The sequence below is a fragment of the Calliopsis andreniformis genome, chromosome 1 (genome assembly GCF_051401765.1).
Source record: "Calliopsis andreniformis isolate RMS-2024a chromosome 1, iyCalAndr_principal, whole genome shotgun sequence".
NCBI lineage: Eukaryota > Metazoa > Arthropoda > Insecta > Hymenoptera > Andrenidae > Calliopsis > Calliopsis andreniformis.
Genome location: NC_135062.1, coordinates 1602505 through 1627759, shown reverse-complemented (window position 1 = coordinate 1627759; position 25255 = coordinate 1602505). Strand labels below are relative to the sequence as shown.

The window sequence follows — 25255 nt, the reverse complement described above, 5'->3', positions numbered from 1 at the left end:
CAACACCCGCCGACACTGCCGTTGGGATATGTTTCCCCAACGTGTACCGAAAAGAGCAGCGGCTCCCAACCGACAGCGACCGTCTAGCCGGGGAGCTACGACTCCCGACCCGAGCGACTAAGCGGGGAGCGCGACTCCCCTCCAAACCGCGTAGAAGGGGCAGCGACTCCTACACCGTGTTACGAGCGAGATGCATCCGGCCTCACGCCGCGCGTTCCACGAACCTCAATAAAGGACTATTCTCAACCGAGATTTAGCTGACTCCCTTCATTCGCTACAACGAACCCGGCGCCCAAATGAGGCGGCACCTTCTTCCTCACTCCCCCCACCGGCGACCTCGCCACAGCGTGGTTACAAACCCTTATGTGGATAACCGGGTACCCAGGTACCCATTTCTATGTTTCGAAGTTGTCCGAAGCTGTTTCGAAGCTACCCGAAGCGCCGAGCTCGCGGATACGCGGCCCGTGCGTTAGTATGCATAGTGGAGGGGGTAATTCTCAAGATTTGCGTCCTCAGTCTGGCAGCACAGACTACGACGATTCTAAGCGAGTGTGGGGCCCAGCGTTTCGTATCCCCAGATTTAAGAGTAGGGAGAGAAAACAGCGCATGCACGCGGTATGCTGCATACCGGCAGATCGTGCCCGGCCGCCATTGTGACAGAGTCAAGAGAGAGAAAATAAAACCTGTAAGACTGATTATTCGACATAGTATTGTTCCTGAGTCATTTCCATACCGCACTGATCACCAAAGAGTAACGAGAGCAGAGTAGGGCTGCCAGCTTAACGATAACCCTACACGAATGTAGTACGAGCGACATCTTGCAAGGCAGCTGATATAGCAAACCTTTTTGGATCGAGAGCAGTCCTGTAGGGGTAGCGACCGTTCTAGCAAATATACAGTTAAAGGCAAAACTGAATACACATACGAATTTCTTGCGTAAATAATATTTTATTCATTGTTTGCATGTAGAATACAAAAAAAAAAAAAAAAAAAAAAAACGAAATATACAGTATTAAGTACAATGTTTTAACTTTCCAAAACATTTTCAACGATCGTAATATCCTTATTATTTTGATACATACAAATTTGTTTCGCGTAGTCGGTTTTGCATCGCGTTAAAATTGTTACAGCGACGAATTTTAAACACAGTTTTTGTAAACAATGCCCGGCAGTATCTATGACTGGGAGTACTCTAGTAGTTACAGTAATGTTGCGGACGAGAGCCGTTTTGTCTACGCAGGCGAGAGCCGTAGTCTATCCCCACTACCTCGTTTGATACGTGCCGCCGAGAAATCAATTCTTGGAACTATCGCGTTCGAGCTCGACGCCCGAGAACAAGAAGGTCATAAAAAAACAAGGATAGCATTAGGGATTTAAATAGAAAAAATTGAAGTTTCTTATTCGCAAACGGATTTTCACGCAAGTAACACCAATCGATTCCTTGTGCTCTCCCGATTAAAATAATGTCAATCACGACATGATTCCGATTATTTTTAACAAAGATACGTAAAACTTGGTTTGTAGAAAGAAAGGTCATGCTCATCGCGTTATGTATACAGTCTGTAATGTTATGAACGAGAGCCACGAGCGGACCCGAGCGCGGCTCTCGTCCGTGAATGGTAGTCGATTTCATAGCCACGACTAGACCCGAGCGCGGCTCTCGTCCGTGACTGGTAGTCGATTCGACGAGCGCGGCTCTCGTCCTTAGCATGTTAGAATAGTACGAAAAATTCTCCAATTCACTAACTCCCTACTATTCCCTCATATTTTTGTGTTTAATTATTTAATGACTGAAATTATTAAGAAAATGAAAGCGTAACACAAAAAGTATATAAGTTCCGTTTTAAATGTTTAGAAATTTTTATTTTTTTGTTTTCAATATCTTCTTTCCGACATGGATTAAATATAATATACATAAATTCTGTTTATGTCATTTTTAGCTCGTAAAGAACTGATAGAAAAGTAACTTTGACGATTCTCCGTAACCGTCGCAGGGTTTCAACCTTTATTATTTAAATATCTTTATTATAAATAATAGGAATCATGTCGTATTTGATATCATTTTTATCGGGAGAGCACAAGGAATCGATTGGTGTTATTTACGTGAAAATCTGTTTGCAAATAAGGAACTTCAATTTTTCGTATTAAATCCCTAACGCTATCCTTGTCTTTTCTGACGTCATTGATTTCGGGCATCGAGCTCGAACATCGACGAGCGAGCGAGACCCTTTTTTTGCTTCTCCGGTCGTGTACCAATTATCTCGGCGATCGAGAGCAAAAGGAAGCCGAATCGACTACCAGTCGCGGACGAGAGTCGCGACCAGACCCGAGAGCGGCTCTCGTCCGCAACATTACTGTACTTCGAATGCAAAAGAATGTATAATCGAATTATTGTTATAATCCACATATAAATCATGCAAAAAGCAATTATTCGAAAATACTCTCAAAAGAATTGTAATAACTGATGATAAACGCGATAACTTTAAGAAACAAATTCGTTCATTATCTCGACAGATCTTGTACCCTGTACATCAGCCACAGTTTCGAATACATAGTAAACTTTTCACTCCTGTCGACCAATATTTTAATCATACACCATTGATAATACATACAATTTCAACGAAAAATTACACTAAAATAACAGGATGTAAAACGCTTTAACATATGTACACGCATCATTCGGATAACAAATCGTTTCGTTTAATCGAATTTACTTTATTGTAATTGATCTGTAAAATGTAAAATAGTAATTTATAATCGTATACTTACGATACGATCAAATCAATGATCCGTAACAGCAAATCCGAAGAGAATTAGATAATGCATTTTAACCTTATAATAACTGGTACAGCAATGAATTTTACGCATTTGAAAACTACTTATTTTTCAGGTTTTATGAAAACTTATACAAGAGAGTATATTTGCATTCCATGAAAAATATTATTAGAACACCGAACACAAATTTATATGTGTATCAAAACTGATTAAAATGTCATTTATTTTAGATCCATGTTGTACAAGTTATGAGTTAATAATACCTAATATGACAGAAAAAATAAAATTATAATCCGTGTTTGGTGAAATCTTATCGGATTTTATTAATAAAAGATCTTTAACGTCAAATACAATTCTATTTCTTGATAAATGGACATTTATTATATCCACTGTATAAAACATTAACTATCGACCCATTTATAGATTGACAATTATTACTGTAAACTCTAAAACGTGAAATTGTTGATATACTATCGATCGATCGACATCAGATTGCAGTATCGAAAAGTAAGTTAAAACAAATTTTAGAGAAGATGGCAATAGTAACACTCCATTGAATACATTATTACATATAGACAAAGAAGTTCAAAAGATTTCTAACCAATAGGGGAAAGAGATCCCCCATCATCCCGCTAATTCTCTAAATAATGCGAAGAATCACGATAATCAGTAGACGCAAAACGATCGAAGAGGTCAAAAGGTATGTATCACCAATTTTATACATTTTTTCGAAGAAAACTTAAATTATATAATCAATAATATTTATTTGATTTATATCATGTTATATTATTATTGTTTTATTAATTTTTTACTTTTTTGTTTTCAAGTTATCACGAAACTAATACCGGGACTTCTGGTTCAAAACACGCAAAAACAGAAACCATGGATATTGATAGTAATGATATAAGTAAAAGTAATGGAACTGTTTGATTTTAATTAATGAAAACTAATATACATACTGTTATTCGGTACGTAACTGCTAAAAATAACATTTGTGGTTTATAAACATTTTTATTTACGCAAGTCCAATAAAATTGCATTTATTGAGAAGAAGTTTCGTGATATAATTCATATTTGGCGCGAATGTCTGCCGAGATTTCTGATGTGTTGCCAATCACTTCAATTGAACAATGCCACCATACTGTTAAATTGATTTAGAACTACAAAAATCGCATTTGGCATCTTCCTCGTTCGCGCAAATTTACGTAAATCTATCTTTCATTCTCTAACAATGCTAGTAATATAGTTCTCACAGACATCTTACTAGAATTCACTAAACATTTTTCGGCACACGAGCCGCTTAATATGCTATTTTTTCGATAATCCATACATTAATTTCACTAATATTTGCATCAATACGTAGATGAAGGTTCACAGAGTTATAGTTAATCAATTTCCATGAAAAAAACATCTCCTAAGATACTTTTAAAGAAGCTCAAAGTTTCAACATCTCCTCATTTTTCACTCGTGTATAGATAGTCTCGGCGAGAGCTTCTCGCCAGTTCATCCCCACCACTCGTGGTGTGAATGTACTTGGCGCGAGTCTTTACCGAGACTCCTGATATGCCAAAAGATTTCTGTAAAGTAAAATTGAAAAGGGGCGAATACACAATGAAAAGTTGCAATCGAATACTCGCTGTAAAATGGAAAGATAAGCGAGATGTTCATATTATGATGACAAAACACAAAACAGTAGAAATGACTACACAAAGATCCAATCGTACTTCAAAACCAAATTGTGTTATTGAGTACAACAAGGGAATGATTGGAATTGATCGGCAAGACAAAATACTAGCATGCTTCCTAATCATGAGAAAATATATAAAAGGATATTGAAAAATTTTCTTTTATCTGTTCGATATTGGTCTTTTCAATTCGTACATTTTATTCAACAAAATAAATAACGGGAAAAAAACAAAGTTACGTTGATTATAGGATCGAGACAGCCGAATCATTACTGAAGAATATGCCAAAATCAGATTACAAAGGACGAGGACAATTATCGTACGGAGATTGTTACGTCCCGGGTGCGCTACCGGGGATAGTACAGTATTCTGTGAAATTCAGGGTTGGGTTCACTTAGCTTCTCACGTATGCACGTACAGTTAGTTTTATTTATAATTCTCGTTTCGGAGATTAAACGTTATTACAAGTTGAATATAAATTACAATATCTGATTACCTTAATTTCGGAGGTACGAAATCAGGAGGAACCAATAGCTCGGCTTCTAGGAGACTTACAAGTTTCGCTTCCCGGTTTATTGTCGCGTTACACTATACAGACTATAAACTGTGACCTCCGGGTGTATTCCTTACTTGAGGTTAGTATACGAAAAAAAATAAGAGTCAAAAGTTCCGAGAGGTTTTTGAAGGAGTCGATTGGAATTTGTTCAAATGGAGGGGGGGGGGGGGGGGGGGTCCGTGTCGCAATTGATGCTTACCTCGGCGAAATCTACAGCGCGTGATCTGTAGTCGCGAGGTTTCCATCTATAATTTTTATTAATTTTGGACTACGATATTCCTCAAGTAATGTATACTAACGAGGTCGCAGTTTCTAATCTTCTCGCTATCTATTTTCTATCTTATTCTAACGCGAATTATACTAGGTCAGTCGCCAGCTCACATTTGACATCTTCCCGGGTTATTGCACTGCTGAGGTTGTCAAAATACCAGGTTACAGGGGCATTCGAGTTCAACGCGTTCTTGTTTTGAAATGATTTACCCGGAATATAACAGAGATATACCAGAGAGGACTACACGTGAAACATTGGATTCATTTTCCTATGGACCTAACAGCTTCAAAATTAAGGCCATCAAAACCTTGTAAATTTTGCACGAAAAATAAAAAACGTAGTGAAACAACGTGGGAGTACAAGGGGTGCAAAGTTCCATTACATGTACCAGTATGTTTCGAACGATATCACTCCACTGAATGTTATTAACTTTTTGTTGTTGATTTTTGTATAAAGGCTAATTATGTGAATTGTTAATTTATTCAGGAATTGGAGGTAAATGTTATTGATTTATTTTTGTTGGAAATGTGACTTTAACTTTACGCCTTATGTATGCACCATTAGGTGGCAACTGAGCAGTGTGTGTGTGCATATAAGTCAAGATGAGAGATGCTGCGGTTTGTCCAGGGGGAGTAAACTCTTATGTATGACTTTGGACACTCGTTAGTACACTTTCTAAAGAGTTATCTCAGATGGCACCATGATCGCACCACATCACGTGACTGGACGTGACTGATATTCAAATGTTTTGGCGCTACTATTACCGCCAAAACCGCATAGCAACTAATAGCAACAACTAATAGCAACACATAGCAATCTTGATTGCGGACTGTTGCGAACTGCGAAGAGAATTAGAGAAACTTTTATATTGTTTTATTAATAATAGAATTGTGTTGAAAATTTGATTAATAAGCTCATGGAATATTGTTCACTCAGTGAACTTATTTTTGAACTTATTTTTCAAATTTTTGTGCATAAATTATAAACTTTTCTAAAGTTTGTTTCAGGATAGTAGGATAGTGAGGTGCAGAGGAGTGGAGCATCAAGTAGAAAAAGTGTAAAAAGTGAATAAAGACATATAAGTGCATAAAACACATAAGTGCAGACAGTTTATATAAACAATTTGTGTGAATGTTTGGACATCAGAACAAAATGGTGAGAGCGTGTGCAGTTCCACAGTGTTCATCAGGTGTGACTATCCCAGCGTACCACTTTCCCAAAGATGTGCGATCAGAGTCTTGGGCTAATAAAATTCAGTGTCCTGTACTACTTAAACTGACAAGCACTGAAAGGCGCAGATACAGGGTGTGTTACAGACACTTTGAAGAAACCTCATTTCTGCGTTCTACTCAACGAAGAAGATTAAGACATAATGCTATTCCAACTTTGCATTTGCCAGTGCAGAGCCAGAACAAAGTATATGCATCTGAAAATATAGAAGCAGAAGTATATCCAGTTTCTGCTACAACAGTAGAAAGTGATAACAATAACGAACACAAGAGTCTCATAAAGAATTGCATGAGCGAAGAAATAACTGAAAGAATTTGTGAAGAAACACTATGGGATATTAATGAACATAATGAAGCTGGTCCAAGTAGTTCAATAATATCAGGATAGTTAGAACAGTGTTCAATGTCACAGAAAAGTCACAGAAATATACTATTGCAGGATAACATGAAACAGTGCCAATTGACACCAAAAGCAGCTAAATTATACAAAATTGCTAAAACACTGATGAAACGCAATCGTTATGCACACAGGAAGAGAGAAGATTTAAAGGCACGACTGGAACGAGCAATGGTGTTATCAGAATCTAATCTGGTACATAGATTTCAAAATCTATCCACCACGCAGAGGATGTTCATCGAAATGCAGTTACGTACATCCAGATCCATGCCACAGGTAAATAAAATTGTAGATGTAGCTAATGATATACCAGTAGCTATCCAGCATTTTCAGCCAGCCACAACAAATCGTACCAGACATGTTAGTACTACTACTACTACTGTTCACATGGGAGGCAACATGATGCAGGCAGTAAGAAAGGTAATGTTTACAATTTTAATATTTTTTTGCACGCTGCTCCACATGCATGAAGTGCCTGAAGATGTGCTTCAGTGATGATGAACCCTGTTACCCTGCCTGCCTGAAAGAATGATGCTGTCTTATGGTTTCTACTTATAATCATACTACTTATTTTTTCTACTTATTTCTTATAGTTTCTGCTTATTCTTTTATTTAATTGCAACCATATGCCTCTAACTGGTTTTGTGTTTGGGTATGGCTATATAACTATATTTGATTTGTAACTATTTATTGCTGCTGTGTAATATATGCTGTATTTTCATTGTATTATTTTATTGTAATTTGTTTATAACTTTATGAAATATGTTTTCAGGGAAGACGCTACACAACAGACGAGAAAATATTGGCCTTAGCACTTCTGAAGCACTCTTCTAAATCATACAGGCTCCTGAGGATGCTATGCAATCTTCCAAGTGCAACCATATTAAAGAAGATGCTAAGAAAAATTCCAATCAACGTGGTCAAGCGGATACCATGAGTGCTCAAGAAAAACTGTATGTATTGATGTGGGACGAGATGTCATTGATGCCCCATGTTGACTACGACGTTAACGAAGACAAAATAATAGGCTTCGAAGACTGGGGCACAAGAAGAACTTCAAGATTTGCAGATCATGCCCTTGTCTTCATGTTAAGAGGACTACACAGTGGTTAGAAAATGCCCATTTCCTACAATTATTGTGACAGCCAGACAAAAGCACCACAATTAATACAGTGCATCAAGAATATAGTAAAAGCACTGTAGAAAACTGGGATAGAAGTTGTTGCCACTGTATGTGATCAAGGATCGTCGAATGTTGCTGCCATCAACACATTACAGGCAGACACACAGAAAAAATGGAAACAAGGAGAAGAGCACCGTATGTATACATTATTAGGTTTTTCATATAATTTAAAAAATGTAATATTGTGAATCAATGCAATCATTTTATGCTTATAGGTGACGCAATTGAAGTAGATGGTATTCAATTGATACCATTTTATGATCCGCCACACTGAATTAAAGGAATAAGGAATAACTTATTAAATAAGGATCTGAAAATAAATGTGACACCAGGAAGAAAAGAATGTGAAAGGCAATTCGCATCATGGAGAATAATTGAACAGGCGTATAATATGGATATCTCTGGCTACGTGGTACGCCCCATGATGAAGAGACTCACAAAGGAACATGTTGTTCCTAAAAAAATTCCAAAAATGAAAGTGAAGTACGCATCGCAAGTGTTCAGCGAAACAGTAGCGTCACATATAGGATTCCTTAGTCGCCACCAATGTAAGTAAAAGTTATATTTTATTATATGAATAGTATGGACGTTCTCTTATGCTTGAATAACTAATAAAATATTCATTACTACAGGCGTTGTAGAAACAGACCATGGCCCATTAAAAATACCGAAGGAGGAAGGCCTCACGACAGCGGAAGTCCTTAACTTTTTCAATAAATTATTTGACTCCGTTAATGGGCATAGTGCAGCCTCAGAAGCTCAACCGAGGACAGTCATTTCAGAAGCCAGTGCACCTGAAGAATTTTGGTCTGACACGATTAAATATATAAAATGTATGCGATATGTCCATCCACTTACAAAAATGCCAGTGTCTGGATCACTATGTTTGAAGAATTGGATGAAGACTATCTCCGCATTTCAAGTTCTATGGAGATTATTAAAGACACAGGGATTTAAAAATTTCAAGACAAGATTGATTAATCAAGATCCCTTGGAAAATTTTTTTGGATGCATACGATCTGTTGGGCATCAAAACGTACATCCCACTCCGTACGGCTTCCAGGTGGCATATAAAATTATGCTCATCAATAATATTACCTCCAGCCAAAGTATTGGCTTCAATTGTGAAGATGTCTGCAGTGGACACTTTCTGTTTACATTGAAGAAGCTTTTAATAGAAGAAGAAGAAGAAGAAGATATCCAATCTGCAGTGTCCGAGGTAATAATGGAAGAAACGAGTGCTGCGTCTCAAAGTACTGAAAATATAGCACAGGAAGAATATGAAGAAATTAATACCTGTGCAATTGTAAAGAAAATAATTTGTACTAGCCCTCATAAAGAATGTCAGTTGTGCAAAGCATCTTTTTGCAGATTTAACGAAGATGCATCAATACAAAATGTATAGAAAAAAATTGATATTATGCTGCACAAAACCATGCCTCATGTTTATTTCAGAAGTAAACTCCAAGAACACATGGAGAACATGTTGCATGACGAAATAAACTTATCGTTTATTAAATGTAAGCAGCATGCACAACAGTTAAGAAAGAGAATATTGACTGTGAAAATTTCATATTTTATTAACAAGTGGTGCACCACAGTCAATAACATTCTATGTGGGAAAGACGTCAGAAGGCGACAAGATGCAGTACTTCAGCAAGCACTGTTAAAACAGATGAAGTTTAGAAGATCCGTACGGAAGAAGACCAATTAAACATTATTATCATGTATTTTTATTATTTATTTTCTCACGGGCCGAGCGAAGTAACAAAATAAACCAAACGAAAAGCTAACGTTAGAAGCGACGTAAACGCGACGAACCAAACGTATGCCGAACGCAAAAGCCAACGTTGGGAATCTCATGGTCCAAGTAAACACGATGAGCCAAACGAAAAGCCGACGCGAGGAAGCGATAAGAAAGAGTATAAAGAGGGGGGCAGGCGAACGCGAGAGTTAGTCTTGAGTTAGACTCTGGTGGTTTTCACGTCAAAATCATTGTCAATAATTGTAACGTCAATTGTGAACGAATAAAACTTTCTCTTCTCGAAACTTCGTGTGTAACATATTTGGTGGCAGCGGTGGGATCTGCTGAAAATCGTTGCTGAGTCAACGTAGCTGCGGAGACGGCCAGCGGATTCCGAAACCACGAGCAACGAAGAGAATACCTGACGAAGAGCCAACTCTCTAAGAAGTACGAAAAAGAAAGGAAAGAAAACAAAAACCAAGGTAAGATGGCCGAATCAGAAACTGTTACTAAAATGCTCTCTGAAATAATGAATCGATTGGAGAAGTTAGAAACGAAGAGTGAATCACTCCGGAGAGAGGATCTCCTCTCAAAATCAATGCAGTCTGTACTGACAAGCGATAACGAATTCGAACCGGCTCCGTGTACATTAAACGAATTATTAGGAACTGTGTCCGAGTTTGACGGAGAGACATTACCGGTTGAGACCTTCATTTGTCAAATAGAAACGGCCAAACATAATGTCCAGAAAGAAAAAACCCAGCTATTGTTAGGAAACATATTAGGCCAAAAGATAGTTGGAAAGGCCAGAACGGTGATCCGCGCTGAGATGATAGGAACGTTCGATGACTTGAAAGAACAATTGCGACAAAACTATGGAACCCCAATCGATTCAACAGTACTTCAATTACAGAGAATTCAATGCAAACAAGAGTTCAGAGAACCCGTAAATTCGTACGTATCCCGGTTCATGAGAATACACGATGCTGCACTAAACGCCGCATTAAGTAGGCCACTACCGACAGAGCATCGCGAACTGTTATTAGAAGAGGAAAAGAAAAAAGGAGTGATAGATTTTATAAATGGATTAGACAAAGAAACCCGGTTAGAGGTAAAAACAGCAAACCCGCGATCAATCCAAGAAGCAATAAACGCCGCGAGAATGTCGGAAATTATGCAGCAGAGACAGCACCTTTTTAAACCGAACCCAGCGAGATTTCAAAACCGTGTGAATTTCAATGCGAAAAGACCGCAACCGAATTCCCAAGCTCGTTCAAATCCCGTAAAACCCCAGGTGCGAAACACGATAAAACAATGTAATTACTGCAAAAGAATAGGACATCTAGAGGCAGAGTGTAGAACGAAACAATTTCAAAAATTTTCAAACGCGCCGAGGCTTCCCAGAAACCCCACCGGCGCACGCAATCCAAGAAAACCAAAAACCCGAACAAGAAACTTCCCTGGAAGAGAACTTTCAGGGGAACACCAGCGAAATGCTATACGAATAAACACGGCAGTAGGGGATCGATTAACGTACGTTACTCTGAAATTAGAAAACGCGAAGACAAGTAAATTCTTAGTAGACACGGGGGCAGCCATATCACTATTAAAAGAATCTATGATCATCGACAAAAAGAAGATATCTAGGCAAAATATACGCGAAGTGAGAACTCTATCACGAAGTACCTTTAAAACGGCAGGAGAATTTGAAACAAGATTGTTCGGAAAGAATTTAAGATTTCAGGTAGTAAGAGACGAAGTTATGCAGGAAGATGGCCTGATCGGAATAGATTCGTTGAGAACGTTGCATTGTACATGGGATATAAGCAGAGGACAGTTACGATTAGAGAACAACTTGTTCAAGAGAAAAGAAGACGACAGGGAAGAAATAACCATACCGCCGAAAACGAGCAAACTACAAAAAATTAAAGTAGCTAACATCCAAGACGGAGAAGCAAAGATAACACTAGAAGATACAGATATGCTAGTCACGGTGAAAGGTGGAATCGCCCGAATACCTGCAAACTTAAGTGAAACAGAAACTAAAAGGGTGAGAGCGACGGAAGTATTGGGCCAGAAAATCCAACCGTCAGATTTCCCAAAAAACCCTGAACCGCTTACGAAGGAACGCGAAGAATTGTTGAAACAAAACACTAGACTGGACCACGTTATAGAAGGGAAAGAACAAATATGGGAAATAATAAAAAGATATCACGACACCTTCGTACTACCAGGAGATCCCATACCCTTAACAAATTTAACTGAACACTCCATAGAGTTAACGGACTCAACCCCGATACACACCAGACAATATAGGTTCCCACCAATTCATCAAGAAGAAGTGGCAACGCAAGTAAGGAAAATGCTAGAGCAAGGAATAATTAGAGAAAGTAATTCCCCTTTCAATTCGCCATTGTGGATAGTACCCAAAAAACCGGACGCGTCAGGTAAACGGAAGTGGAGGCTCGTGATAGACTATCGGAAATTAAATGAGAGAACAAAACAGGACTCTTATCCACTCCCATTAATAGACGAAATATTGGATAAACTGGGCAATGCGAAATACTTTTCTGCATTTGATTTAGCTTCAGGCTTTCATCAAATAGCCATGAGAGAAGGAGATAAGGCAAAAACCGCTTTTTCTACTACAGACGGACACTACGAATATAACAGAATGCCGTTTGGACTGAAAAATGCACCAGCCACTTTCCAAAGGATGATGAACAACGGTCTAAGAGGATTAATTGGAAACACTTGCTTCGTGTATATGGACGATATAATAGTATTTGGAACAACCTTAGAGGAACACAATAAAAATTTGCAAATTCTGCTTGAACGATTATCGAAAGTCGGCCTAAAACTACAACCAGACAAATGCGAATACCTTAAACCAGAGTTATCATATCTAGGACACATAATATCCGCAGAAGGAATAAAACCGAATCCAGAACGAATAGAGAAAATAAAAACCTATCCAACGCCTAAGAATCCAAAAGAAATCAAGCAATTTCTAGGACTAGCAGGATACTATAGGAAGTTTATAAGAGACTTCTCGAAAAAAGCATCGCCGCTAACAACCCTACTCAAGGACGGAATCAAGTGGAAATGGGGAAATGAGGAGCAAACGGCTTTCGACACATTGCGAAACGCCCTTTGCGACGAACCAGTTCTTGCGTATCCCGATTGGAAAAAACCCTTTATATTGACCACAGACGCAAGCAATGAGGCAATCGGAGCTGTGCTTTCGCAAGGAATAGTTGGTCAGGACCGGCCAGTGGCGTACGCATCCAGAACGCTCAACCAGGCCGAAAAAAATTATTCAACCACCGAGAAAGAACTCCTGGCAATAGTTTGGGGAATAAAGCACTTTCATCAATACCTATACGGACGAAAATTTAAGGTAGTCACGGATCACAAACCCCTGACATGGGCTATGAACGTTAAGGATCCGACGTCTAGGCTTATAAGATGGAGGCTGAAATTAGAAGAGTACGAGTACGAAATAATTTACAAAAAGGGTAAGAGTAACACTAATGCGGACGCCCTATCCCGGATTACGGAAACCAACGTACACATGGTAAACGACGGCGAGACGGACGAGACAAGTGAAAATGTACTGAGCGACCTTCAGGAGGAAGCCGCTCCAACGTATGCCGAATTTAAAAGCAGAGCAAGAGCCCTCGGAAAAGAAGAAACGCTGGAATATGATACTGGACGTGTATCCCGGAGAGGACTCGTCGTAACAACCAGCAAAACAGAGAGGGGGCTGCAAATAGATCCAGAAGCGGAGGAAGAAGCATGGTACGCTGGGCTGAGAACCAAGGTACCTCAAGTGGATGAAATAGAAGTACGAATCCTGGATCCATATGTAAAAGAAACTATCCTGCGAATGATAGAATTCATTCATAAGGAAAAAACGCCAGAAAAGCGCCTAATAGTAAGATGTAATCTCACTAAGGATCCGGAAACGCGAGAAGAGAAAAAACGCTTGATAAAAAACGTGCACGAAAGCACGTTAGGAGGACATCAAGGAGTCGAAAAAACACTCTAACAAGAACGAAACAACCGACTGAGTCAGGAGTTACATCCTTGAGGAAATTCATTGGACACGTGCACAAATGAGGATTACTGAATGTAATAGGGGAAGGAATGAAAGTATTATTCGGGACGATGTCAGCCTCAGACGCAGAATACTATAACAATGAATTGGATAAGTTAAGAGAAGACAACCTCAAGATAGCACACTTAATAAAAGATCAAACCACAGTGTTACTTCATAAAATGCAAGACAACCTAGGAACCTATAAATATATACAACAACAAACAGAAAATCTGAACAATAATCTTTCAACTATTACAGAACGCAACAAAAGAAGAAATTTTCAATATGGAAATAGATGAGACATTAGCAGATCACATACTCCTCTACCACGATGTGTCAGCCACTATGCAGAAACTTCAAGAAGCTATAGTGGATGGAAAACACGGAATAGTACACCCAACGATTTTACCTCCTAAAGAGCTATTTGACGCAATCAAGAGTACCACCCAGTCCGAAAAATTTCCAGTACCACTAAAAGAAGAATACTATGGCACACTATTGGATGTAAGTGAAATAGCGATAACCCTCACGAAAGAAAAGCTAATTTATAATCTCCGAATTCCCATAATAGAAGAAGACATATACATACTATACAAGCCAATTGCCTTACCAACGTATTCATACCTACAAGGATACTCTATATACAATATAGAACACGAATACCTGCTCTTAAACGAACCGCGAACAGAGTTTATGCCTATCAACGAAGAAGAAAAAGCACAGTTTAAAACTATAGGAAACCAGTACGTGGCACGGAGGAAACACCCGAATTACCTCACGTCATCATCAAAAGCATGCCTGATAGCGCTACTCCTGAAAAAGGGCCAAGAATGTTCACAAAAATATATCAAGTTGCAAGGAACGTTGTTCATCCAACTCTTGACTAACCAAGATTGGATAGCGATCACCCCAAAGAGAGAACAGCTACACGTCCTATGCGATAAGGAAGAACCGCACGTAATAACAATACAAGACAGAAATATAATACACCTACCACAAGGCTGCGTAGGAACTACAGAAGAAGCCATAATAAAAGCCGGAGGAGATAAAGAAAATATCACGCTCAATATACCTGTAGAAACAATAGAGCACCAAGATCACTGGAAACAAACATTGGCGGAAAAGCAAATCGACGTACAGGATCTAAACATAACGTATCTCAAGAAGACTCAAGTGACAGCGCGAGACCTCCAATTACTAGGAACCACCATAGATGAAATAAACCAACAGATTGAGACACTGTCATTAAAGAAGAGAACAATGACGGTAATGGAACATCTCAAGTACTATACGGCAATATTGGGGTATATCAGCCTAATAGGAGCAGGACTATATGTCCTATACAAAATAAACTGCTTACAACCGACATGGAACCTATTAAAGGGAATCTTCAGACCGTGCACCATCATCTACGACCATTGTTCGTTTGGAAGATACGCACAAACAATAGATAGAACACCAGCGGAACCAGTAAGAATGACGGATCTAATGCATCAAGACGAAGAACCACCTCAATACCAGGAACAAGAAACCTCACCAAGACCAAGACCACCTAGGAGAGGATTTTACAGACTTACAGTCAAAGAAGTTCAATAATTCATGTGTTGCAGGATGGGGTACATCGCCGAGTACACATTAGAGGGAAACCTATTAGAAGATGAAACCAGAACACTGGAAACATTCATTGACATCCTAGAAAATTTCGTCTGCACCAGAGGAATAGAAGACGACAGCCTAGTCTATACCACATTGGATGACGACGAGCAAGAACAATATTATTGCAAAAATTATCAGCCAGAACTCACCTCGCTCACCCTTGAAGACAGAAGGAACACGTGGAAATACGCGAAGTACGGCGTAGAAAGACACATTTTATCAACCCGGGCCTTAGCAGAAAGAGAACTTTGTACCATGTGCGGAAAGAATATTCACAAGTATAGACGCGCCGAAGACTGTAACATCTGTTCGCTATACGTTACCAAATTTTTCTTTTTCCTAAAGCATAAGACACTAAACCTTAGAAGGTATATGCCGGCCTGCTATAGTGTAAATGTAAATTACGAAAACAAAACCAATCAGTATCTATCGCGAACATTTAACGAATGGGCACGCGAAAGAGATATAGCTACAAAGTTAGACCACATCCTAAACGTTGCGGAGGAACTAGAATACAACCTAATACTATTAGATACGAACGTAGAATTGTAATCAAAATGCGAGGACGCATTTTCTTTCACCCCAGGAGGAATCTCACGGGCCGAGCGAAGTAACAAAATAAACCAAACGAAAAGCTAACGTTAGAAGCGACGCAAACGCGACGAGCCAAACGTACGCCGAACGCAAAAGCCAACGTTGGGAATCTCATGGTCCAAGTAAACACGATGAGCCAAACGAAAAGCCGACGCAAGGAAGCGATAAGAAAGAGTATAAAGAGAAGGGCAGGCGAACGCGAGAGTCAGTCCTGAGTTAGACTCTGGTGGTTTTCACGTCAAAATCATTGTCAATAATTGTAACGTCAATTGTGAACGAATAAAGGTTTCTCTTCTCGAAACTTCGTGTGTAACAATATATATAATACCGAATTATATATTATTTTACATATATAAGTAGATACTAATAAAACTCAAACCAATTTTAAATAGAAATATATATATGTGTATATATTTTGAGTTAGGTCTGGATTAGGATCGATAGATTTTAAATACAGTAATAATACGATCGAGGGCCGTTTCGTCCACACGAACAAGAGCCGCGATCAGATCCGAGCGCAGCGTCCGCATCATCACGATAGTGGATTGGAGTACTTTTCGTAGCATTCTGCATATCTCGGCGACCGAGAGCAAAGGAACCCAAATCGTCTACCAGTCATGGACGAGAGCTGCACTCGGGTCTGGCCACGGCTATCGAATCGACTACCAGTCAGTCGACTACTCAATAGACTACCTGTAACATTACCGTATACGGGGATGAACGTGATCTTTCTTTCTACAAATCAAGTTTTATGTATGTTATAAATAACCGGAATCATCATGTCGTGTTTGATATCACTTCCATCGGGAGAGCACAAGGAATTGACTGGTATTACTTGCGTGAAAATCCGTTTGCGAATAAGAAACTTCAATTTTTCCTATTTAAATCCCTAATGCTATCCTTGTTTTATTTATGGCCTCCTTGTTCTCAGGCGTCGAGCTCGTCGCAAAGGTTCCAAGAATTGGTTTCTCGGAGGCACATATCATACGAGGTAGTGGGGATAGACCGCAGCTCTCGTCCCTGTAGAGTGTAGATGAAACGGCTCTCGTCCATGGAGACGAAACGGCTCTTGTCCGCAACATTACTGTATCTACACATATATAGGGAAAAATTTATTGGCTATAACAAATTTTCTTTTAAATTATTATTTTCAAAGATATGATAGTCAGGTTCACGGGAAAACCATTTCCAGAATTTGGGCCTACCGTTCCTGCAGCAGAGCCTCCCGTCTCGGTTTCAAGGGATAATGTACGGCATGTGGCACTTGACGCGCAGGCGAGACTTCCTGCGGTGCTCTCTACTCGAGCAAGTTTTCCTATGCTGAAGAGCACTAAACTTTCGTATGCAATATCTCGAAAACCATTTGAAAAAAGATACATAATTCCTATGTCGTTGAATTTGTCTTGAAACGCACTATAAAGTGACCTGAAAAAAAGTATATAGATCTATGTAAAAAACTGAACCTATCATATCTTTGAAAATAATAATCTAAAAGATAATTTGTTATAGCCAATAAATTTTCCCCCTTATACCATGCAAATTTCATGTAAACATTTTTTTTATATCTTAAACAGTTTAGGAAATAATGGACTGTACAGTGTTACGCAGGGCACCCTGTATGCATACATAGGTGGTAACGCGCTAGGCTACGAGCGAGCGATACGATTCGCGACGCATGCCGAACATGACCGATTGTTACTCGAAATCGCGACAGCTAATCGACGGTATTGAGATATTTCAATTCCCTATGCGTGACTGGAGGTGTATCCAAACGCACACAACTGTTTTGAATATACATGTGATCTACTGCATTTATTTCTTCATTATACATAATCTAACTGCGACATCAGACGTGTATAGGATCTCACAATCTCACCTCGTAACAGTAATGAAATGAAGGACGTCAAAATGCACAGATCCTATACCTGTTCGGGTTCGATCGAGTTCAGATCCCGTTCAAACCTGCAACTTTTTTTTTATTCTACAAGTAATTTTAATATACAATTCCAATCTTTATATATATTTGATTTTATAATACTTTGGCTCAAATTATTATTTTATTCCATAAAAGACTGGTTGTAAAAAAATGAGAACAGTGCAACTGTGTTGTATGGCTATCTGTGTGGCTAAAATATGAATTATATTTCCTACAGTATTTTATAAATGAAGTAATATATGAAACGAGGAATTCTAAAGTTAAAAAACTAAAAAGAAACTATATATGAAATAAAAAAGTCACAGATTTGAACCCGCATAATAGTAAAAGACGGGCTCCGTATTGTTGTCTTCACGGGCTTTCGTAAATATGCCTGGGCAAATGAAAATATCGCGCGCAGTTTGTGTCGTTTGTCGGCAACTTGGGCAGTATTTCAAGAGCGAGAGAGTAAGGTTCACTTTACATTCGCATTCTCTTTTGACTTTTCGAACATGTCCGGAGTGGCCCGAAGCGCCGAGCTCACGTACACGCGACTCCTAAGGTGGTGTGTGTAGTGGAGGGGGAAATTTTTATTAACTCGCATCGCCAATTTGGGTATCACAGATTCCGATTCCACATCGGCAGCTTTTCAAATTAGGCGTCGCCTGGTTCGCAAAAGCCCAACTAAATTTGTCACATTTTTTGCTCTGTTTTATCGATAACCTAGCCGAAAGCAATACTGTGGTATGATTTTACGGCCTAACACTTTGAAAAACGTACAACGCAGCGAAGTCAACTCGCGATTTCGTTCAAAACACTCTCTAAATTACATAAAAATGCTTAAATTTCTATAGCTGTCAATGGTAGATTTTTGCTCTACTTTATAACACTCGTATTACTAAATATCAGTAGAAGTTCGTTAAATCGCGAGTTGACTGCGCTGCATTGAACTTTTTTCTTTCGAATGAACCCATTCTCCGCTTAAAATCATCTCATATAAGGATGAAAAGTGTCAAGCCGTAAACCCCTGTGTTTGCCTAATTTTGTCGGTAATGTCGCCGCTCTGACATATCTGATCGAAGTTATAAAATAAAATCGAAAAATAGTCGAATTTTTGGGGTTTGATTTTACCCCCTCAGAATGAATTTCCGCAGAAAAAAATGTGTATTACATACCTATGCTCTACATATCCCTAAAGTTTCATAATTTTTTGAATTTTCGGGTCGGGGGTCATACCTTGTTGTTTTAAATACTAACGTATATTTTTCTTTCTCTTTCTTCTTATTCTCTGAAATTCTTATTCTCTCGTGAGAATGTAAGAATTTTTATATGGGACATTTTTTTATGAATCTTCATATTAAAAAGATATTTAATAAAATAAAAATCTTTTTCCATTTCATACTACCACAGAAGAAGGTAGAAAAGTAAATATGTATACAAACCATATAAACGACATTTCTTTATTTTTCTATTAACTAAATGATGATAAGATCAAATTAATTGTAATCACATTTTTACCCGACATTTTCAATAAGCAAAAAATCACAAAAGTCACTTACGTGCCTGATGTACGAACAGAGCTTCAAAATAATAAACTATCGCTTACAATACAAAAAGAATTATATAAAAATCGTTTTGCATAATCTGCACGACATGTTTTCAAAATGATTCTGTGTGTACTCAGAAAGTAATGTAAGGAAATGTAATTGTTATTTATTTAATCTTATCTTCATTTAGTTATAACAGAACATAACAGAAAAATAAATAAGTTTCGTTTTATTAATTTATTTTTTTAGATTAATTATCATTTGTATGCTTACTTTTCCATCCTTTTTTGTGGTAGTTAAGAAATGGAAAAAAATTTTTATTCTATTAAATATCTTTTTAATATAAAGTTTGATAAAAAATATGTCCCAGTTCTCGAAATTTTAATTATATACAGTTATTATCTATGTTACTTACCACTTGAATTCAATTGTTTTCCAATTTCCTCCCAAATTCGCGTCTTGTAATTGTTATCCATGTACTTGTTGTGAGATAAATCGTATAGAACAGGATATTTTCCAACTAATTCGATGAGTCGTGCGTTATCCATGATTTCGCTAAAAGAAAGAAACGGAAATATTGTTCCATGTTCAACTCACGTTTATAATTGTTATGTTTCAGGACATGACTCGTAATAACATAAACATTGCTTCAACTTAACTGCTACTGGTGCTCTCTTCTCTACAAGGTGTCCCTACAAACGGGTGGTATATGCAGGAAGTAAGTGATTCTATATGAAAAAATAAAAAAAATATAGAATAAAAACTTTTGATACCATGCTTTGTGTTTTGAGAAAATTGACTTTGAATTTTAACCGAGTACAAGCATACCGAAGTATAGTTTTAAGCACTTAAGGGGTAAATGGGGAAACGGAAAAGGTTCTAACTTACCGCAGAGACAGTCAGTAGTCAGACTGAGAGTGTTCCCCTTACTCTGTATACCCTTATAACACCATAAACTGTACTTTCGTACACTTGTACCCGATCATAATTCGAAAGCAATTTTCTCGAAAGCAAAACACGATCTCGAAAAGTTGTATTCTATATTTTTGTTTTATTTTTTTATGTAGAATCACCCCCTTTTTTCCACTTACACCACGAATTCTGGGACATCCTGCATGTCTAACTAATTGCTCCTATAACTCTCCTTTTTAAGATAATAAATAAAATCTACTCCAGGTGATAATCTTTAAATTTACAATAAAGTTTTATGTTTCTTTTTGGTTTTGCAAAATGTTTTATCTCCTCGTTACTAATAGTTAGTCCTGACTCCAATGCAACCTCTTCTCCTGTTAACTATTCCCATTAATTTCTGATAATATTTTCTTCATTCTCCTGTTTTTCCTTATCGAATGACAATAAGCTCTTATTGACAAACTTGGCAGATTCCTTAGAAAGCTACTGTTTCTTTTAGAAACCTCTCCATTATCTGCTTTAATTGAATACGACTTTGGTTCCTTATATTTACCAATAATTATTACCTTTTTGGAATTTTTTTTAAGGCGCTGTTTTCCTATCCTGATATTTTTTATAGTTATTTTGTTTCTCTATAACCCTAGCTTGAATATATTTATAATTCCTTTTAAACTTGTTTAGTGATTTTTATGTGGTTGGTCTTTTTGTTTTTAATTGTTTTATTTTAATTTTAATTTTAATTTTAGTTTTAATTTTAATTCCACCTATACATTGCTTTTTGATAATAAAGGCTATACGTTATTTGAAAGATGCAAAATTATCTACAACTACTATCTCAGGAATACCGTTCATTGCGAAAGATTTTCTAATGGCTGTTGTTATGAGACTATGTGCAGTTTTGTCTCTACAATCTCTCTTTTCATGCTTGACCTTGCATTCTTTCCAAAGTTTTGTTTATTCCAAAATGTACTTTATGGCTTAATGTTAACATATCAATCTTAAATGTATCAAGTACCATTAATTTATTTTTATACAAAATTATGTCCTCTATTATCACTAACTTGCTTCTGATATTACTAAATGCTAAGAAGTTTTTACTTTCATTCCTGTTCAACTCTGGTCATCCATTCAGATAGTAATCTCTGACTCGCTTTAGTATCTTATTTTATTCCGTTTTATCTTGAAATTTTGTCTTCTCATCTGTTATATTCATAATGGCTTTTATATTATGTATTACTTTACTTATTTTCAGATCAGCTTCCATTTTCTCATCAAGAAAATTCCTTTACAAGTCCATGACTTGTATGTTTTTCCCTGATACATGTTGTAATTCTAAATCATGTTTTATCTGTTTTAATATGTTCGCTGTATTGCGCTTCTCACAACAGTCACAATTGATGCGAATTCGCGTTAACCACAGCGAACATGTTAACCTCATTCGCTGTAATCTTGGTGATACTATATCACATTTTTTTTTTCATTAAACTTATTAAAAACTCATGATCCGTCATTACTCTAGCTTTTCTTCCATAAATATAATTTTTGAATTTTTGAATTGCAAAAGTAATCCCAACAAGTTCTTTCTCTATTTATGCTTAACATTTGTTCGTTTCAGTTAGACTTCTCGACGCAAACAATAATGGTTTGCTTTCCTCCATAGTGCACACTCCTAATCCTTTACTAGAAATATCTATTTGTACTAGTAATTCATTTTTACTATCAAACTTTATTAATAATGGCTGCAGTAAACTTGTCTTTTCATATTCTTAGCACCTTCCCATGGAATTCTGACCAGCTAAAATTCCTATCATTCTTTAATGATTCGCATATTAACTCTGAATATTCTACTAACTTAGAAATAAAACTACAAAAATAAATAAATATACTTAGCAGTGTTTTAATTCCTTTTTTCCCAGGTTTTTTCAATTTTAGTATTACCTTATTCCTCTTTTTATCAACTTTTAAACATTTCTTTGAAAATAAGTGACCCAAATATTTCACTTTTCTCATTCAATTACTTTATTTAGTGTACTATCATGAGCTTTTTTTGTTTGCCCACAAATTAAAATATCATCCACATATACACAGTGTTTCTGGAAGGTATATATAATTGGACATTACATGATTCCTCATAAAAAAAATATTAAAAGATACATATTAGACAGGCGATATGCATACATCACTGAACGAACCGTATGCTAGTCGTAAATATGTGGATAAAAAGCGGATAATTCTCTTTCAATAATTTTATTTAAATCTGCTGAATCTAAACATGAACTTAATTTACAGTTTGATTTCTCAACTATTACCAGGTTATTCACCCATTCAATTAATTCATCTAGTTTTTCAATAATGTTTCTTTTCGTTAGATCCTCAAGTGCCTGTTTCAATTTTAATAAATACAACTCTCCTCTGAATTCTCACCACTGCTATTGGTTCTTCTCTTAGCTCTATCATACATTTCTCCTTAAATTTCCCTCAAGCTGTGAACAAGTCGTTACTTCTCATTATAAATTATTGTTCATCCTGTGTACGTTTAATTCATGAATTCTTTATGTAATTCTAATTTCACACAAGCATTTAAACCTAATAAGGGTAATTTTTCTTTCTTTACAACTATAAATTCCTGTAATACCTCTATTTTTTTTACTTTACAATCTAAATTTACAGCAGATACTACAGTTTAAACTTAGCACCACCATATGCTTCTAGTAGAATATTTATTCTTTTTATCTTATCTATCTCTATCAATAATATATGAAGAAATATACAGGGTATTCCGCTATTAGTGGTACAACTGGTCGAGAGGTGATACTTTATAAAAAAATTAATCAATAAGAAAGAATAAAATTTTTTCATATATTTTTTTTACGAGAAAATCTAATTTAAAAATTTATCAAGTGCATGTGTAGTATATTCTGAATTATCAAACTTCTAGTTCTGTTTGTGTTTGCATCTATAAACATGAACAATTTGCTTTTTAGAAGTATGTTTATTAACATAGAATCTGATTGAAATTTTGTCCAATATGTTGCATACATAATTGTAATTTTTTAAGTTATTATGCACTGCTTGTAGTCTATCATAAATGTTTGTACTATTTTTTAATTCTTTAAAAGCCAAAATAATATTTACCTGTATATGAAAAAATTTTATTCTTTCTTTTCGATTTATTTTTTCATTGAGGTATCATCCCCTGCTCAGTTGTACCATTAATAACAAAGCACCCTGTATTTACTTGTACATCTGTGTTTAACTTAAATTTGACTTTATAACCATTAACAACAAATTTTATTCATACTTCTGTTACTTGGCTTATCTTGTGCTCTACTAATTGTACTACCTTTTTTCAAATGCTGGACATTCTCTTGGAACATCCATCATTTGATATCTTGTACATGCGAATTTATTTTCTTCCTTTACTTTGATTTTCTTATAAGTCTGATCTTGAACTTTCTTTTGTTTGGATTTTTTTCTGTCCATTTTCCTTTCTATTTTCTCCATTCTTTTTGTCTTGTTCAGTTCTTTCATTTTGTCTTTTAATATATCAGTTGCTTTCTATATTTCTATTGCTCTTCCGAACTTTAAACCTTTTATACTCAATAGTTTCTTTTGTTCTACTGTGTCTCTTATGCCTAATGCTATTCTATCATGATTCATATTTCTAATTTCTTGATTTCTTTCACAAAATAAATGTTTTTCAGACTACATTTTTCTTTGATTACAAATACTCATAAAATTTTGTAATTATTAAATTATAGTTTTTTTTCTCCTTCTCGTTTAAAGCAAAATTATAAAATATTTCTATACATTCCTCCCCAATTATGTGGAGGAACACAGCCACCTTGAATTCATCTGTTTTTCCATAAAAATGATTAGTTATCAAGTATATTTCAAATTTCTGTTTAAATTTTGTATAGTTTCCAGCCCCATTTTCGCTAATTCTAACTGCGACGATATTCTTATGTCTATTTTTTCATTTTTTGCGACTTACTCTGATAAACGCGACCACGTGGCTTCTTTACTTAACCTTACTTTCACCTTTTTAGTCTTGACTATCAATTGCTTTTTCTTTTTTACTGACTCATGCTAGTATAAACGTTACTTTAACTTAATGTCTACTTATTAGAAAATCAGTTACATACAAAAGTAACAATTGTATAAAACTCGATTTCCTCAGGTCCGTTCCGTTCCGTTCCGATCCGATCCGTTCCGGCGATACAAAAAACGTGTCCCTATGTTGGCCCCCACTCGCCTATACTTGCCTGCAGTCTCGGTGTGGGACATGCAGGGGATTCGTCATCCCCTCACAGTAAGGAATTCACTGGTTACGCTAAATACAAAGGATCAAAGGATACATCCATAATCCATAACAGTCACTGGCGTCACCACTGACTGACTGAGCGTACTGGGATTGCTTACTGAACGACCAGAAGTGTCATACCGGATGGAAGCATTCAGTGAACGGTCGTCATTTTTCTAAGCGAAAAATGTTTTACTTATGCCCATGGACCTGAAGACTCTAGAAGAACTTAGACTGTAGACTATATATACTCAATAAATACAAAGACATCTTAAAGAGACTTTTAGATGAGAATATAAAATTTAAATATAAAGTTTCATTTAAATCTGTTCAGCCGCTTAAATGCAATTGAGTTAATCAACATACAAGATATGTAAGAAAAGTTC

General features: G+C 36.7%; 1 protein-coding gene across 1 annotated transcript in view; it reads right to left on the bottom strand.

The window, feature by feature from the left end:
- Positions 1-24925, bottom strand: part of LOC143177737 (uncharacterized) — a 71094-nt gene extending 46169 nt beyond the window's left edge. Inside the window, exons 1-2 of the mRNA XM_076375855.1 lie at positions 23910-24925; positions 20070-20209 (exon numbers count right to left, since the gene is read on the bottom strand). Of these exons, the coding sequence (XP_076231970.1) occupies positions 20070-20209; positions 23910-24097 (328 nt within the window). The 5' untranslated portion in view covers positions 24098-24925. The remainder of the gene's footprint in view (positions 1-20069; positions 20210-23909) is intronic.
- Positions 24926-25255: the final 330 nt, after the last annotated feature.